General features: G+C 43.8%; 1 protein-coding gene across 3 annotated transcripts in view; it reads right to left on the bottom strand.

The window, feature by feature from the left end:
- LOC121285197 (kinesin-like protein KIF24) overlaps positions 1-18,663 on the bottom strand; it is a 133,247-nt gene that overhangs the window by 78,985 nt on the left and 35,599 nt on the right. For all 3 annotated transcript variants that reach the window (XM_041201481.1, XM_041201473.1, XM_041201489.1), the window contains exons 5-6: positions 10,799-11,014; positions 4,871-4,958 (exon numbers count right to left, since the gene is read on the bottom strand). In XM_041201481.1, the coding sequence (XP_041057415.1) occupies positions 4,871-4,958; positions 10,799-11,014 (304 nt within the window). The remainder of the gene's footprint in view (positions 1-4,870; positions 4,959-10,798; positions 11,015-18,663) is intronic.

Raw genomic sequence — 18,663 nt, 5'->3', positions numbered from 1 at the left:
TTATGACACCTCACAGACTCCGAGGAGCTGCCAATTGATGCACCCGTGTCACATCCTTTCTCTACACCAAGCACCAGCACAGATACAGGCACATCAGTGGGCAATAGGGAGTCTACTCAGTTGGTAGTGCACAGTGGTGAGGAGCTGGCAGAGGCACAGTGTGCCCAGGGTGCGAGCATTTGAAGCACTGCTGGAGACCAGGTCCATGCTGAGTCCAAGGCAGATGATGAGCCCCTGGAGTCGTCCATCAGGTGGCTGATGCTGGATGTCCAGTGGGATGCGCATGAAGATCTGGTGGAGATCACGGGGGGTCTGCGTGCCATAGTCTCTGTCTTGGAGACACTATGGCACGCAGAGCGTGAGCTTTGCATTGACCTGGAGCTCTGAGCACACAGCTTCCTCCATTGAGAGTGGCGACTCACCAGGAGAGGCAGCTCCAGGAACAGAATCAGGGGTTTCTGGAGGTGTGCATGGACCTGTAAGCCCACACACTGGCAGTGACCTCAGCAGGTCTCTCTGCTAGGTGCCTGTCCATCAATGTGAGCAAGGTGGTTCAAACCAACATCACGCTGGCGGACGAGCTTCATGTCACATCTGCGGGCTCCTCTCAGTGCGCTCCAAAGGCAGCAGCTCCTGCGCCCCTCTGCCAGTGCCCATGCCATCTGATGAGGCTTCACTGACTTTGGAGTACATAGCTGTGGTGCTAGATGCCACCTTCCAGGGCATGCCTGCACAGGCTGCAGAGGACGTCCGCCAAGTCATCAGGGCCAACAAGTCATCAGAGTAAGCAGGTTGTCTCCAATGCCGCTGCCAGTGATGGCGGGGCTGAGGGGCACCAAAATGCAGCACTCACAAACAGAATTTTAAGTCACTTTGAGCACAAGAGGGGTTGTCATGGGTGAAGTAACTTTCTTTGAAACGTGTGTTCTGTATAATTTGCTTTTTTGAAACTACCATGTCTCATTATGATCGCCTGAATGTGCCTCATAATTTTCAGAGGTGATGGACCTGGTAGTGGCATTTGACACAGGTGAAGGGCTGCAAACTTTATTTCAGCAGTCTTACCTTGACCTGAGGGTAACAGGATGGCTTCATCAGGGAAGATCAGGAAGGTGGCATTACCCTTGCCCTCACTTTAAATCCATGCCTTGGAAAGAACAGAGAATCAAGGCCCCCTGTCTCCCAGAAGGTTCCTCACTTCTGCAGCCATGTCCTCATCCTGGGCCTCCTCCAGCAGTTCATCAGACCAATCACTTGTGTCATCCTCTGCAGCTTGGGGAGTTGCCTCACTGTCGTCATCCTCCAATGGGTCCCCCACTTGACCAAGACAGATTGTGCAGTGTGCAGCAAACAATGACAATAAGCGAAACATGCCCTAGAGGATATTGTAATGCTCCCCCAATCAGTCCAGACAGCAGAACCTCACCTTGAGCATCCCAATGGTCCTCTCAATTACCACCCATGTAGAGGCACGACTTCTATTGTACCTCTCCTCCACTTCTGTCCTTGGGTGTCTGAGTGGCATCATGAGCCACCTTTTCAGAAGATAGCCTTCGTCACCCAGGAGCCAACCATCCAACCGAGCTGGAGCAATGAAACACCTTGGCACTGCAAGTGTTGCAGGATGTACGCATCATGGGAGCTGCCTGGATACCTGGTGCAGACCTGCAAAATCTGTGACTTGTGGTCACAAACTATCTGGATGTTCATAGGGTGAAACCCCTTTCATAGAAACATAGAAACTAGGAGCAGGAGTAGGCCATTTGGTCCTTCGAGCCTGCTCCACCATTCATTATGATCATGGCTGATCATCCAACTCAATAGCCTGCTCCCGCTTTCTCCATATATCCTTTGATCCCTTTCGCTACAAGAGCTATACCTAACTCCTTCTTGAAAACATACAATGTTTTGGTCTCAACTACTTTCTGTGGTAACGAATTCCACAGGCTCTCCACTCTCTGGGTGAAGAAATTTCTTCTCATCGCAATCCTAAATGGTCTACCCCATATCCTCAGACTGTGACCCTTGGTTCTGGACTCCCCACCATTGGGAACATCCTTCCTGCATCTACTCTGTCTAGTCCTGTTAGAATTTTATAGGTTCCTGTGAGATCCCCCTTCATTCTTCTGAATCCAGCGAATATAATCCTAATCAACTCAATCTCTCCACCTATGTCAGTCCCGCCATCCTAGGAATCAGTTAGGTAAACCTTTGCCGCACTCCCTCTATAGCAAGTACATCCTTCCTCATATAAGGAAACCAAAACTGCACACAATATTCCAGGTGTGTTGACGAAGACACCCGGTTCATCCGCTAGTGCCCGTATTGTCACATGCATCCAATCTATGGCACCCTGGATGCGGGTGAAGCCAGCGATTGCAGCAAAGCCTCTGGCTCGCTCAGCCTGGCTGGCTTCGTTGGTCAGGTAATGAATAAAGATCATGACCAATCTGAACTGTGCATCAGAGATCAGCTTGATGCAGCTGTGGGCAGCATATTGAGAAACAACACATAGATCTCTCACTGACCCTTGGAAAGAACTGGTGGCAAAATAGTTCAGGGCCCGTTACTTTAAGGGCCCCAGGCATTGTGTGGCTACCTACACAGTTTGAGGCAATCTCTGGGCCAATCATTTGGCATATGGAAGTCACAGTGTCCCTGGGGAGGCGGAGGCTCCTTCGGCACTGACCCGCAGACATGGCAAGGTAGCAAGAGCACTGTCTGTAGACTCTGGCTTCAGGATAATGGCGTCTTCTGTGGACCCTTTCGCCTTGCACTTCCTGCTGGCTCTGCACCCTCTCTAGCTGCACCTCTCTTCCCTCAGGTCACTCACTGGGACGCTACCTGCAGACAACAGGCCTCCTCTCCCTTCTGGCCCTCTCCTCCTTTTCAGAGGAGGTCCTTCCAGCAGAGTAGACCACCCCCATTTTCTGGAAAGCAGATGCCAAAGGATAGAGCCCTGAAGGGTGCACTCAGCAGAAAGTCTCTAGGAAAACTTGCAAGTCAAGGAGTCCTCCGGAAAACATAGAAAATGCAATGAACTGTCAGAAAAACACCTACAACCAACTCTCACCTGACTGCAACCTACTCACATTGCCCCGATTCTGGTTAACTTTTATCCCGCCCTGGATTGAGGTTACAATAAAACAGGATGGCCACCTCTCCATGTGGCCCATGCGCTGACTGCAAAATCGCACAGGCCAAATAAAATTTGAGATAATTGCCCTTTTAATGGGCCTAAATGCCCTTTAAATCGTTGGTGGGCGCTTCAGACTCCTGCACGCCCTCACCGACTATATCATGGTGTGACGGCTTGATAACGTTGGGTCTTCTCGTGTGATTGCACGCAAGCTCGGATTGAGCGTGCGCAAGCACGGATTGAGCGCGCACAAGCTCCGAGGACATGAAATTCTGTCCAGAATTCCTACTGGCAGAAGGATCTGGAACCTTAAGACAAGATTTAAAGTGACTGGCAAAAGAACCAGAGGTGTCATGAGGAAAAATGATTTTACACATGAGCAGTTATGATCTAGAATCCACTGCCTGAAAGCGTGGCAGATGCAGATTCAATCATGGTTTTCAAAAGAGAGCCAGATAATTACTTGAAGGGAAATATTTTGCAGAGTTACTAGGAAAAGACAGGGGGCAGAATTTTGCCATTGGCAAGTAAAGGGCGGGGCATGCTCGCTGACACGTAAAATGACGCGGGATGACCTCCAGCGGAGCCCCTAACGTCATCCTGCCCATTTAAAGTTTCAGGAAGGCGGGGGCACAGCAAAATCATCTGTGGGCCCGCTGACCTGTCAATGGCCAATTGAGGCCATTGACAGGGTCATTTAAACAATTAAAGGACCTGCCCGTTCAACCTTAAGGTTGGCGGGCAGGCCAGGAGCCCCGGCAGCAAATAGAGAAAACATGAAACCTCATCCACCGGCGGGATGAGGTTTCATGCAGGGTTTTAAAAAGTTGAAAAAAGTTATTATGAATATTTTGAACATGTCCCATCTCATGTGACATTGTCACATGAGGGGGACATGTTAGGGAATTTTCTTCTTTCTATTTTTCAAAGTGTAAGCGATCTTCCTGAGGCAGCACTTAGCTTCAGGGAGATGTGCGCTCTTTCGTGTGCATGCGTGAAAGAGTGCACTCTCGCTTTTGGGGAATCCCCCCTTCTGCTCACACAGGAAGCGCATAGCTGGGCGGTCCTAAATTGGATCGTCCATGTAAAATGGCGGCAGGGCCCGCTTCTCTGGTGGGGATCAGTTCCCTGCCTGCCGAAGATTGGGTCAGGCCCACCTGCCCGACAGGCAGAAAATTCTGCCCCGGGAGTAGGACAAGCTAGACTGCTCATGCAGGGTGTCAGCATGGAGCTGATGGGCTGAATGGACTTATTTTGCGCTGTAACCATTCTATGATTCTATGAATTTGATTTTTAACAATACAGTCTCCTTCTTTATTACCTCACTTGACTAGCATTTCAACTTCTGTTGTTTCAATATATTCATAATTCTGTTGCACACAGTGCAAAGAGGAAACTTTTCTGAATCATATTACTGATTGTGGAAGGTTTTCTGCTACACAAGTTAGAACACTCTGCTTTCTATGGCTCACTTTCCTACATTTCAACAGTGACAACATTTCAAAAGTACTTTAGCTATGAAGTCTTTTTTTTGTTTCACTTCATCCTGGGAATCGAACTTGGCTGACCTGTCTCAGTGTGTAACACATCACATTAAACAGAGTTTAGGGGACAGTATAGAATATTGTAAAGTTAGCACTTTACATAAGATGAAAAAAAGCTGTTGTTTACATTTATGGAAACTACTCTGTTAAAATAAATATGCTTCCTAATGTTTTCTTTTTTAATTACCTCTAACAAAGACTGTACTCCATCCACTTGAATTTCACGCAGTCCCACAATTTGCACCGTATGGTTGCCATCTTCCCTGGCAAAAAGCCTGGAAATGAGAATCTGAGAAGTCATGAATATATAACTAAAATAACACAGTTCGCTTACTTCTAAATTAAATGTAAACAAACAACTTTCAACAAGTACTTCTGCAAAGTAGTACTTCTGTTGTTTCGATATATTCATAATTCTGCTGCACACAGTGCAAAGAGGAAACTTTTTTGAATCAAATTACTGATTGTGGAAGGTTTTCTGCTATACAAGTTAGAACACTCTTGAAGTACAAAATTTTTGAAAGTGCCAGTGGGATCAGAAGTGTGAACTACAATAAAATGGGTAAATACAAGAGTCCTCCCCATAAGATCAAACTGTAAAATTGTTTTTAAGTAAGCAATTTAGCCAGTAACAGTTAAAATAAGCTTTTTTAAATGAATGATACCAAACATAGACATTTAGGGCACAGGAGGAGGCCAATCAGCCCATCATATTTGCACTGAGCCTTGGCTGGAACAATCAAAATTTACCTCACTGCCTTGCTCTCTGCCCTTGGTTTTCCATATTTCTCTGCCTCAAATATTTGGCATTCTTCTCTCAAAAAATGGATTGGTCTCTGACCTCAGAAGGGTTTGATTTTGACTTTGGATGATAGAATAAGATTAGTGATATCAGATCAGCTGTCTGTTGTAACTCTTGTGTAAATAGGATTTCTCCTAAATTTTCCAAAGAATAAGTGTTCTTCTAACACTTAACACTTCGTTATATTCACTATACTTAGCCATTTATATACCCACTTTGCAAGCCTGTTTATATACTCCTGTACATTGGTATAGTCTTCCATATTATTGGCTACATTTCCAATTTGCTTTCATCCAAAATTTCTAACAAAGTTCCTCCAATTTCTATCCAAATCATTTATGTATATGGTAACAATAGTAATTGCAGCACAGATCCCTGCAGGATACCATTTCACACTAGTTGTCAGTCCGGAAAAACTTCTCCAAATTTAATTAATATCATTCTGTTTTCTGTTTTGTATCCATCTTTAAATCCATTCTGCTGCCTGGTTTCTGACTCCATATTACCTTTGTAATGTGTCTCTTAAGTGGCACCTTATCAAAGACCTTCTGAAATTGAACGTAAATCAAATGCACTAAATTGTCCTAGTCTATCCTCATTTCTTCAAAGAACTTGATATGGTTAAACTGCATTCCTTTATCTATCCAGTCACTTCTTCAAAAACTATCAAGCATGACTTACCTATAATAAAGCCTGTTGTTGATTGACCATGTATTTCTAATTGTTTACTAATTTCACCTTCAATTGGAGATTCTAAGATTTTTCCCACATTATGTTAACTGGTCTATAGTTGTTCGATTTATCCTTCTCTCACTTTTTGAAACAAGAGTGTTGTATCAGCTACTCCCTAATCCCATGACATAATTTGCATATTTAATAAACATTGGAAAATGGTGGCCTAAGTGTCTGTTACCTTCTCTAATTTCTTTCAACAATCTTGGGTGATGACACTGTCATCTTTGATGCACTTGGCCTTTTAGCTACTTTGAGTTTGGCTAATTATTTCAAAACCTTTATTATATTTCCTCCCTTGTTTCCAATAAATAGTTTCTAAAATTGCAACAATTAGCTAACAGGCCGAGTTTAAGCATGTAGAAACTTTCCTTATTGCCAAATCTAAACAGGCCAACCAGTTCAGGGATGATGTGAAGACGTTTGAGGAGAACTTCTTCACACAAACAGTAATTCATACTTGAAAGGGTATTCTAGCTGGATGGCAAAGGAGATCTGCCATCATTCAACACGTGGTTAGACATTTTAATGGTCAATTTTAGTGGTCAATTTCTATGGAAGGATGAGCTAGGTGGATAAGCATTTTCCATCATCTATATTTATTTTTCTGATCTATGTGAAGGGGTGCGTGTACAATTGCATTTGTCTACAAAGCAGTACATCTAAGACTGGGAACTCAATATTCAAGGCTCAATATTCGATGTTCTGGAAAAATAGGCATAAAAGGAAAAGGAAATGGGGTAGCTTTGTTAATAAAGGAAGGTATCAGGTGGTGATGAGTAGTGATATAGGTGGGCAATAGATCGTGATGTGGAATCAGTTTGGGTAGAAATAAAGAATAGCAAGGGGAAGAAGTCACAGGTGGGAGATGTCTACAGGCCGAAGAGTTTTCTCAATGTAGGACAAAGTATAAATCGGGAAATAATGGAGGTGTGTAAGAAGGGTGCTACAATTGTCATGGGTGATTTTAATTTGCATATTGACTGGACAACTCAGATTGGCAGGGGTAACATGGAAGGCGAATTTGTAGAGTGCATCAGGGATTGTTTCTTATAGCAATACGTTGCAAAAGCTAAGATAAAGCCAAAATACTGCGGATGCTGGAAATCTGAAACAAAAACAAAAAATGCTGGAAAAACTCAACAGGTCTGATAGCCTCTGTGGAGAAAAAGATAGAGCTGACAGCATCTGTGGAGAGAAAGACCGAGTTAACGTATCGAGTCCGTATAACTCTTCTTCAGAGATAAGAGAAGTACAAATGTGGTGAAATTTATACCGTTTAAGGGGGCGTGGAGCAGGTGAAGCTGGATAGAAGGCCAGCGATAGGTGGAGGCAAAGGAGAGATTGCCAAAGATGTCATAAACAAAAGATCAAAGGGGTATTGATGGTGGTGATACTGGCTAAAGGAGGTGCTAATTGTGACATTAAGGATAGAAAGCAGAATGTGATAATACCTGGACAAGGGTAAGCACTCTGGAAAGAACAACATGAGTAAGTGACAGATGGCCCTAGTGGAGTGGGGTAGGGGGAGGGGACAGTGATGGGAAAAAAGTTCAAAAATAGGCTAAAAGGTAGGGATAAAACAATGAATAAAAATGAAAATGAATTTTAAAAAATAATAAAAATAAGTGGAGAAAAGAGAAAAATAAATTAAAATAAAAAATAAAAATGAATATTTTAAAAAAGCAATTAAAAAAACGGATGAGGATGGAGGAGAGAGTTCATGGTCTGAAGTTGTTGAACTCAATGTTAAGTCCGGAAGACTGTAAAGTGCCTAATCGCAAGATGAGGTGCTGTTGCTCCAAACGAGTGTTTGGGCCCTTGGACGGTGAGGAGCGGGATGGAGGGGAATAAAGATGCAGGTTTATTGCACCTTCTACAATTGCATAAGGAGGTGCCGTGGGAGGGGGTTGAGGTGTTGGGGGTGATGGAGGACTGGACCAGGATGCCCGGAGGGAATGGTCCCTATGGAATGCCGACGGTGGGGTGAAAGGAAGATGTGTTTGGTGGTGGCATCATGCACTTCCCTCAATTTGGTCTACTGCATTTGCTGCTCCCAATGCGGTCTCCTCTACATTAGAGAGACCAAATGCAGGCTGGGTGACCGCTTGTGGAACACCTTTGGTCTGTCTGTAAGCATGACCCAGACCTTCCTGTCGTTTGCCATTTCAACACACCGTCCTGCTCTCATGCCCACGTCTGTCCTTGGCCTGCTGCAATGTTCCAGTGAAGCTCAATGCAAACTGGAGTAACAGCACCTCATCTTCCAATTAGGCATTTTACAGCCTTCTGGACTTAACATTGAGTTCAACAAATTCAGACCATGAGCTCCCTCCTCACCCCTTTTCTCAACATTCATTTTTATTTTTTATTTATTTATTGTTTATTCTCCATTTATTATTATTTTTTATTCATTTTCATTTTATTCATTGTTTTATCCCCATCTTTTAGCCTATTTTCAATTTTTTTTCCCTCCATTGTCCCCTCCCCCCACCCCCACTAGGGCCATCTGTCACTTGCTCAAGTTGTTCTTTCCAGAGTGCTTACCCTTGTCCAGCTATTATCACATTCTGCTTTCTATCCTTAATGTTACCATTAGCACCTACTTTTGGACAGCAATAGGGAGGGTAGCATGTGTGAGGTAGATTTTCTTTCAATTGCATTAAGGACTCTTTGGCTATTATCCCTTTGGACCCTCTGTGTATTGACTTTGTTTCTTGAGTTTTCTGCTATCGAGATTTATATATTAAATATTATATAATTGAGTCTGCTGTTGTGTTGCACAAAACTAAGTGGGACTGAGGATAAATGGGTAGGGGGAAGGTAATGGGACTGAGGAGAGGGAGTGGTGTTGGTGAAAGGGAATGGCCTTGAGGGAAGGTGAGATGGATGGGGAGGAGGTGACTGAGGGAAGGGGTCATAGTTGGAAGGGGAGGTGACTGGGGGTGAAAAAAAAAGAAAAAAAAAAGAACTGGCACAGAAGTAAAACAGGAAAGGTGGCCAAACCATGGCTTACAAGGGAAATTAGAGATAGTATTAGATCCAAGGAAGAGGCACACAAATTGGCTGTGAAGAGAAAAAGATTGATGAAGACAAATGTAGGTCTCTCAGTCAGAAACAGGGAAATTTATAATGGGGAACAAAGAAATGGCTGACCAACTAAATACACACTTTACACAGGGTTTATTGAGAGGGAGGACCTGAAAGAAATCAGAATTAGTAGAGAAATGGTGTTGGAGAAATTGATGGGATTGAATGCCGATAAATCCCCAGGGCCTGATAATCTACATCCCAGAGTACTTAAGGAAGTGGCCCTAGAAATAGTGGATGCATTGGTGGGTCATCTTCCAAGATTCTATAGACTCTGGAGCAGTTCCTACAGATTGGAGGGTAGCTAATGCAAACCCACAATTTAAAAAGGGAGGTAGAGAGAAAACAGAATTATAGACTGATGTCGGTAGTGGGGAAAATTCTAGAGTCCATTATAAAAGATTTAATAGCTGAGCACTTGGAAAACAGTGGCAGAATCGGACAGAGTCAGTATGGATTTACGAAAGGGAAATAATGCTTGAAAAATCCACTGCAATTTTTCAAAGATGTAACTAGTAGAGTTGATGAGGGGGAGCCAGTGGATGTGGTTTATTTGGACTTTCAGAAGGCATTTGACAAAGTTCCACATAAGAGATTAGCGTGTAAAATTAAGGCGCATGGGATTGGGGGTAGTGCGTTGAGATGGACAGAAAACTAGACAGGAAACAAAGAGTAGGAATAAACAGGTCTTTTTCTGAATGGCAGGCTGTGACTAGTGGGGTACCACAGGGATCGGTGCTGGGACCCCAGCTATTCACAATATATATTAATGATTTAGATGAGGGAACTAAATGTAATATCTCCAAATCTGCAGATGACACAAAGCTGGTTGGGAAGGTGAGTTGTGAGGAGGATGCAGAGATGCTTCAGTGTGATTTGGACAAGCTGAGTGAGTGGGCAAATGCATGGCAGATGCAGTATAATGTGGATAAATGTGAGGTTATCCACTTAGGTAGCAAAAACAGGAAGGCAGATTATTATCTGAATGGCTATAAATTGAGAGAGGGGAATGTGCAACGAGACCTGGGTGTCCTCATACACCAGTCACTGAAGATAAGCATGCAGGTGCAGCAAAGTAAAGAAGGCAAATGGTAGGTTGGCCTTCATAGCCAGAGGATTCAAGTACAGGAGCAGGGATGTCTTGCTGCAATTATACAGGGCCTTGGTGAGACCTTCCTAACAGCACTATAAATGTATTTATACCAGATGGACTGCATCAGTTTAAGAAGGCAGCTCAACACCACCTTCTCAAGGGCAATTAGGGAGAGGTAACAAATGCTAGCCTTGCCCGCGCCGTTCACATCCCATGAAAGAATTTTTTTAGAAGTATGTCTCTTTTAATGTTTACGAGGGGACATACTCTAAAACACAATTTTGTACTACATAACATCAGAAATAACAAATGACATTTTTCTAAATAAGCAGTTTTACCATTATTGTATCCTTATTAAGTGCTGCAAAGCCCTAAAATACGTATTTGCATTATCATACCTTTTTCGCCCATTGAGCAAGTCATATAGTTGACCACAATATATCTCATAGAAGCTTATCCAGATGAAAAACGCTCTGTCTTGCTCAGATGTCTGCAGCTGCATGAAGATGTCCTCAGCAGCAAGTGCATATAGCCCTGGATTTTGGTCAGTTCCAATCATAGTATGAGTTTTTCCAGCTCCTGTCTGCCCATATGCAAAACAAGTTGCCATTCCACTAAAGGAGTTAAAATTAGCAAAAGCAAAAAAAGATGCAAAATATGAATTCACACAAGTTGAGTTTTTGTTCACCAAATGTGGACTGCACACTCTTTCCCATAAAGACACACCCAACTTACCTAGGTCAGAGAGTTTAGCACATCAACTGCCTAATCAACCTAGAGCCAGCTTTACCTTAAAAGAGATTTTGATTCTCTTCCATCCGTGACCCAAAATATTTATGGAAGAATTGCACAGCTACTTCTAATGTTGATGGAGTTGAAAACTGATGTAAACATGTGGTACAAATATGGAGCAATTTCCATCCTGAAAAGAAACTGGCTAAAGCTGCCAAGGCCCAAAGCTCTGAAATTCCAAGTCTAAACCTCTCTGCTGTTCCATCTCTCTTTCATCCTTGAAGACACTCCTTAAAACCTACCTCATTGATCAAGCTTTTGGTCATCAGTCCTCATATCTCCTCATTAGTCTCATTAAATTTTGTTTTGTAACACTCCTCTGAAACACTTTGGGACAATTTATTATGTTAAAAGGCTCTATATAAATTCATTCATAGCATTGTTTCACTAAACCACCTGCTAGCAACTGATTGGATATCAATCCAAAATGACTGATGAAAAGCTTTGTGGGATGTGTTAATGTCCGAGCTTCCATTTTCTTCAAAGGTCACGTGGTTAACAGTTTTAATTTATTTGTTCACTCCTATTGACTACCTGTCATTTTGTGATAGAAAAAGCAAAATACTGCGGATGCTGGAAATCCGAAATAAAAACAGAAAATGCTGGAATAAAGCTCTGAAGACGAGTCATACGGACTCAAAACGTTAACTCAGTTTCTCTCTCCACAGATGCTGTCAGACCTGCTGAGTTTTTCCAGCATTTTCTGTTTTTACTTTGTAACAGATCTGCCTTGGCCTTAACTGAATCTGACTTCAATCTATTAGAAACAGAAACTAGAGGAATACATGGGAGAAATGAGAATTGAAAGATTTGCTTACATGCTAAGGTGAATGAGATGGAATGGGAGGAAGCCTGTGTGGAGTATTAACACCAACACAGATTAGGTGAACCAAATGGTCTGTATATTCTATGTAATGTACTTTATCAAGTTCTGTGACCAAAAGGCTTTAAAAAAATCAATTTAGTTGAAAAAAAACAAAAAAAACTGCGGATGCTGGAAATCCAAAACAAAAACAGAATTACCTGGAAAAACTCAGCAGGTCTGGCAGCATCGGCGGAGAAGAAAAGAGTTGACGTTTCGAGTCCTCATGACCCTTCGACAGAACTTGAGTTCGAGTCCAGGAAAGAGCTGAAATATAAGCTGGTTTAAGGTGTGTGTGTGGGGGGCGGAGAGATAGAGAGACAGAGAGGTGGAGGGGGTTGGTGTGGTTGTAGGGACAAACAAGCAGTGATAGAAGCAGATCATCAAAAGATGTCAACGACAATAGTACAATAGAACACATAGGTGTTAAAGTTAAAGTTGGTGATATTATCTAAACGAATGTGCTAATTAAGAATGGATGGCAGGGCACTCAAGGTATAGCTCTAGTGGGTTTTTTTTTAATAATGGAAATAGGTGGGAAAAGGAAAATCTTTATAATTTATTGGAAAAAAAAAAGAAGGGGGAAACAGAAAGGGGGTGGGGATGGGGGAGGGAGCTCACGACCTAAAGTTGTTGAATTCAATATTCAGTCTGGAAGGCTGTAAAGTCCCTAGTCGGAAGATGAGGTGTTGTTCCTCCAGTTTGCGTTGGGCTTCACTGGAACAATGCAGCAAGCCAAGGACAGACATGTGGGCAAGAGAGCAGGGTGGAGTGTTAAAATGGCAAGCGACAGGGAGGTTTGGGTCATTCTTGCGGACAGACCGCAGGTGTTCTGCAAAGCGGTCGCCCAGCTTACATTTGGTCTCTCCAATGTAGAGGAGACCACATTGGGAGCAACGAATGCAGTAGACTAAGTTGGGGGAAATGCAAGTGAAATGCTGCTTCACTTGAAAGGAGTGTTTGGGTCCTTGGACGGTGAGGAGAGAGGAAGTGAAGGGGCAGGTGTTGCATCTTTTGCGTGGGCATGGGGTTGTGCCATAGGAGCGGGTTGAGGAGTAGGGGGTGATGGAGGAGTGGACCAGGGTGTCCCGGAGGGAGCGATCCCTACGGAATGCCGATAAGGGGGGTGAAGGGAACATGATAGGGTCCCCCTTGTCCTCACTTATCACCCCACCAGCCTCCGCATTCAAAGGATCATCCTCCGCCATTTCCGCCAACTCCAGCATGATGCCACCACCAAACACATCTTCCCTTCACCCCCCTTATCGGCATTCCGTAGGGATCGCTCCCTCCGGGACACCCTGGTCCACTCCTCCATCACCCCCTACTCCTCAACCCGCTCCTATGGCACAACCCCATGCCCACGCAAAAGATGCAACACCTGCCCCTTCACTTCCTCTCTCCTCACTGTCCAAGGACCCAAACACTCCTTTCAAGTGAAGCAGCATTTCACTTGCATTTCCCCCAACTTAGTCTACTGCATTCGTTGCTCCCAATGTGGTCTCCTCTACATTGGAGAGACCAAACGTAAGCTGGGCGACCGCTTTGCAGAACACCTGCGGTCTGTCCGCAAGAATGACCCAAACCTCCCTGTCGCTTGCCATTTTAACACTCCACCCTGCTCTCTTGCCCACATGTCTGTCCTTGGCTTGCTGCATTGTTCCAGTGAAGCCCAACGCAAACTGGAGGAACAACACCTCATCTTCTGACTAGGGACTTTACAGCCTTCCGGACTGAATATTGAATTCAACAACTTTAGGTCGTGAGCTCCCTCCCCCATCCCCACCCCCTTTCTGTTTCCCCCTTTTTTTTTCCAATAAATTATAAAGATTTTCCTTTTCCCACCTATTTCCATTATTAAAAAAAAACCCACTAGAGCTATACCTTGAGTGCCCTACCATCCATTCTTAATTAGCACATTCGTTTAGATATCACCAACTTTAACTTTAACACCTATGTGTTCTATTGTATTATTGTCGTTGACATCTTTTGATGATCTGCTTCTATCACTGCTTGTTTGTTCCTACAACCACACCAACCCCCTCCACCTCTCTGTCTCTCTATCTCTCCGCCCCCCACACACACACCTTAAACCAGCTTATATTTCAGCTCTTTCCTGGACTCGAACTCAAGTTCTGTCGAAGGGTCATGAGGACTCGAAACGTCAACTCTTTTCTTCTCCGCCGATGCTGCCAGACCTGCTGAGTTTTTCCAGGTAATTCTGTTTTTGTTTTCAATTTAGTTGAATTTCCTTTTGCAGGTAAATTTTTCAACTTCCCACTTTGCACTGATAAATCATGTGTGGCTTACAACAGAACTTCTCATCAACACTGTTGGAGGCTGGGGGCCGTACACATGAACAAGGAATAGGTGCAGGAGTAGGCTATAGAGCTGATCTTGGGCTGCAACTTCACTTTCCCACCTGTTCCACATTGTTAGGGTAGGAAATAGTTAACAGTCAATGAGGGTTGAAGTTAAAAATTGTAGGTTAACTGGTTAAGCAGACCACTGGGTGTATATGAAGGGGAAACATTTGAGGCCTTCTGTAGCTGGTGGGCAACGCAGGGGCTGGGGTACATCACTAACCCCCAGAACCACATTTTAATTTGAGGTTGATAAGTTTCCTTTGAGATATTGTTTTTAGTTGCAATGTCCCTTTCAGGAGATATCTCCTTATTTTGTTAATTTGACCTTTTGTTAATTTGACCTTTTGTTAATTTGACAATTTGTTCATACTCAAAATAGTATAAAAGGGGAAACAGGTGTAATATGGGGGAGTCAGTAAGAATAAAGCTCTGTGGAAGAAGGCAGGATGTGGGCCTGAATCTTCAGCTCGGCAAGCGGGGGCAGGGTTCACTCGCAGAGGCGTAAAATGACGCACAGTGACGTCGGGCGGGTGTCCCAATGTCACCGTGCATCATTTAGATTGTCAGTTCGGCAGGGGTGCAGCCGAGTCAGCTACACACCCGTCGAACTGTCAAAGGCCTATTAAGGCCATTTAAATATCAATTAAACTAAGTTCTGTCGAAGGGTTACGAGGACTCGAAACGTCAACTCTTTTCTTCTCCGCCGATGCTGCCAGACCTGCTGAGTTTTTCCAGGTAATTCTGTTTTTGTATTAAACTAATAAACTGAGCTGCTCATCCAACCTTAAGGTTGGCGGGCAGGCAAAAAGCCCAGGTGGCCTTCGCATTTTCCATGGAACCTCATCCATGGGCAGGATGAGCTTTCATAAGGGTTTATAAATTAAATAAATTTTTTCATTAATGTTCATTGGCATGTCCCAGCTCATGTGAGACTGTCACATGAGGGGACATGTCTTAAAATTTTTTCTCTTTATTAAAATTTTGGGAACTTAAATTAATCCCCCTAAGGCAGCTCTTTTGTGCGCATGGTTCCGGGCGCACATCACGCTGGATGGGCCTTAACTGGCCCGCCCATGTAAAATGGTGGCACAGACCTGATCGGGGACACCGACTGGGTCTGCATCCGCAGCCCCCCCAAAAAAAACACCAAAATTTAACACCCATATCCCTTACTTCCCTGAAACAACAAAAATCTGCCTATCCCAGCTTGAAAAATAATCAAAAATGAACCCTCTGGGGTAAAGAATTCCAAAGATTCACAACCTTTGAGTGAATAAATTTCACATCTCAGTCCTAAATGAACTGCCCCTAATCGTGAAACTGCCCCCGTGTTTTAGATTCCCCTTCCAGTGGAAACAACCTTTCATTGTCCACCTTGTCAAGCCCCTTCAGAATCTTGTATGTTTCATTGAGATCACCTCCATTTCCCTGAAACACAAGGGAACATAGGTCCAATTTACACAGCCGCTCACAATTAGACAATCTTTCATCCAAGGGACAAGCCTGCAGCACAAAGTTGAAAAATGTCCCTACAGCCTGTTAGCTATCAATATCCTGGGGTTACCATTGACCAGAAACTGAACTGGACTAGCCATATAAATACTGTGGCTATAAGAGCAGGTCAGACAGAGGCTGGGAATTCTGCAGAGAGTAAATCACCTTCTGACTCCCCAAAGCCTTTCCACCAACTACAAGGCACGTCTGGAATGTGATGGGATACTCTCCACTTACCTGGATGAGTGCAGCTCTAACACTCAAGGAGCTCAACACATCCAGGACAAAGCAGCCAGCTTGATCAGTGCCCCATCCACCACCTTAAGTAGTTACTCACTCCACCACCAATGCATAGTGGCAGCAGGGTATACCATCTACAAGGTGCACTGCAGGAACTCACCAAGACTCCTTCGACAGCAAAACCTGCAACCTCTACCACCCAGAAGGACGAGGACAGCAAATGCATGGGAACGCCACCACCTGCAAATTCACCTCCAAGCCACACACCAAGCTGGCTTGGAACGATATTGCTGTTCCTTCACTGTCGCTGAGTCAAAATTTTGGAGCTTCCTTCCTAACAGCATTACAGGTGTCCCTACATCGCAAAGGCTGCACTAGTTTAGGAAGGCAGCTCACCACCACCTTGTCAAGGGCAATTAGGGATGGGCACAGACACTGGCCTCGTCAGCTATTCAATGCATGATATCAGAATACTCATGTCCTAATAGAGTAGACAATGATGCAAGTAGATACTGAAAAAAGCAGTATGTTTTATATATTGTTTTGAAAGCTGTGAACTTATCAAAAATTGATTTTCCCCCCTGGCTTGATTCTGGTGAGGCAGCCCACCTATCAAAAGCACACATCACAAATTCTTTTGGGCAGCAGGTGCCAATAATCTCACTGATTGGCAGATGATACTCCCCATCCGAAGCACAAAATCAGGAAATTATTCTGTAAAGCTTGGGCTTGTTCTCATCTCAGTCATCCATATTTTCAAAACAAATTACTCTGAATTACATTTGATATCACACTTTGGGTGGAATCTTGTGAAGTTCCTGGGAGATGGAAATGAGGCAGGCGGGGACACTGAATTGAGCAGGAGACAAAATGTCAGCTTTGCAACAGTGGGATGAAAGCTGGTTATTGAGTTGGTGGCGCATTGAGGACAGATCGTGCTTCCCATCAGCGAGTGATGGTAGCCTATTTTTAATAAATTAGCATGACATGCATTCTCATTAAAACACAAGTTCACCAGGTTAAATTGTACCTTTGGAATTAAGCATGCAGCAAACTGGTGGGAGTAGTTTATGTCACTGTTGGGAATGGTTTATAGGCCCCCGAACAGTAGGACAGAGTATACATCAAAAAATAATTGGGGCTTGCAAGAAAGGTATTGCAATAATCAAGGGTGACTTTAATCTTCACATTGATTGGACAATTCAAATTGGCAATTGTAGCCTGGCGGATGAGTTCATAGAGTGTATTCGGGACAGTTTCTTAGAACAATACGATCTGGAATCTACCAGGGACCAGGCTATTTTGGACCTGGTAATGTGTAATGAGACAGGATTAATTTAGGACCTCATAGTAGGAACCAATTTTTAAAATGCAATGGTTGCATTTCCTGCAACTATAGGGAAGCACCTACTATTTAAGCCACAAATTGCACTTTAAATAGCAGAGCTACCTCAAGCTAAACCTTTTCAAAGCCTTTTTCTCCATTTAAACATGGAAAAGGAGGAAATTAATGACATATAAACTTTATTCTCCTGCCTCTCTCTCACATGTTTGTTAACCTTATCCTCACCGCCCATACTTTTCGCCCATGTCATTCTATCTGATCTCCCTTTCCACCCATAGCTTTCCCTTCAAACATCTCTGGTCCCTCCAACCCGTGGCCTCACGTTCCCCACTACCTTCCTTTTCCTACTGCCTTATCTCACTGCTGCCAAACTCACTCAAAACCAATAGCTGTCATCCTGTTTTCTATTCACTGCCAATAATTCCTCCATTACTAACTGTGATCAGAAAGCTGGTATTAAGCTCTTTAAAGCAGTACTGGGCAGTTACAAAGGTCCACCTCCCAGAACAAATAATCCAAGTGCTCAATGTCCTGGCACGATAGTAGGTTCATTCCAGTGCTCCCAATCCCTCTCCGTACTAACATGTCCCAGCTATTCATTTGAAAACTCCCAACACACTATTACACTGTTCCATATATCCAGAACTGTCTTCCAAGTGCTCAACACCTAATGACTTATTTCCCAAAAAACCCCATGCCCCAATTCTTCTGCATTCTTCCCATTTGGCACTATAAGCTTCTCACTACTCCCAGACCTTAGACCACCCACCAAACTCTACCACCCCCTATGATCCAGTACTTCACAATTCTGCTGACATACAACATGAAGCATCTTTCCTAAGATGTCCTCTGCTTTCTGTACTTTTGAAAAAAAGGAAAACATAAAATTCAATAAACACCTTAATGTTTTGCAAGTCTGGGCTGGTTGAGTACGATCAGTACTCTACCTGTTGCAAACAGCTGGAAAGACGTGCTGTTTGCTACGACTCACCAGTCGTTGGGAAGTACAGCCTACATACTGGCATCACAATGGCAGTAAAATTCTTTCGTAAACTCATGAATGAGCCCAAGACTGCCACTTTTGGTCCTGAAAAGTCCACAGTCGCCCTCAGATTACCCTGGAAGTGTAAGGTGTCTCAAATATTTGAGCAACAGGTAAAGCTA

This window comes from Carcharodon carcharias, chromosome 1, assembly GCF_017639515.1.
Source record: "Carcharodon carcharias isolate sCarCar2 chromosome 1, sCarCar2.pri, whole genome shotgun sequence".
NCBI classification, from domain to species: domain Eukaryota; kingdom Metazoa; phylum Chordata; class Chondrichthyes; order Lamniformes; family Lamnidae; genus Carcharodon; species Carcharodon carcharias.
This window is presented reverse-complemented; position numbering and strand designations above follow the sequence as displayed.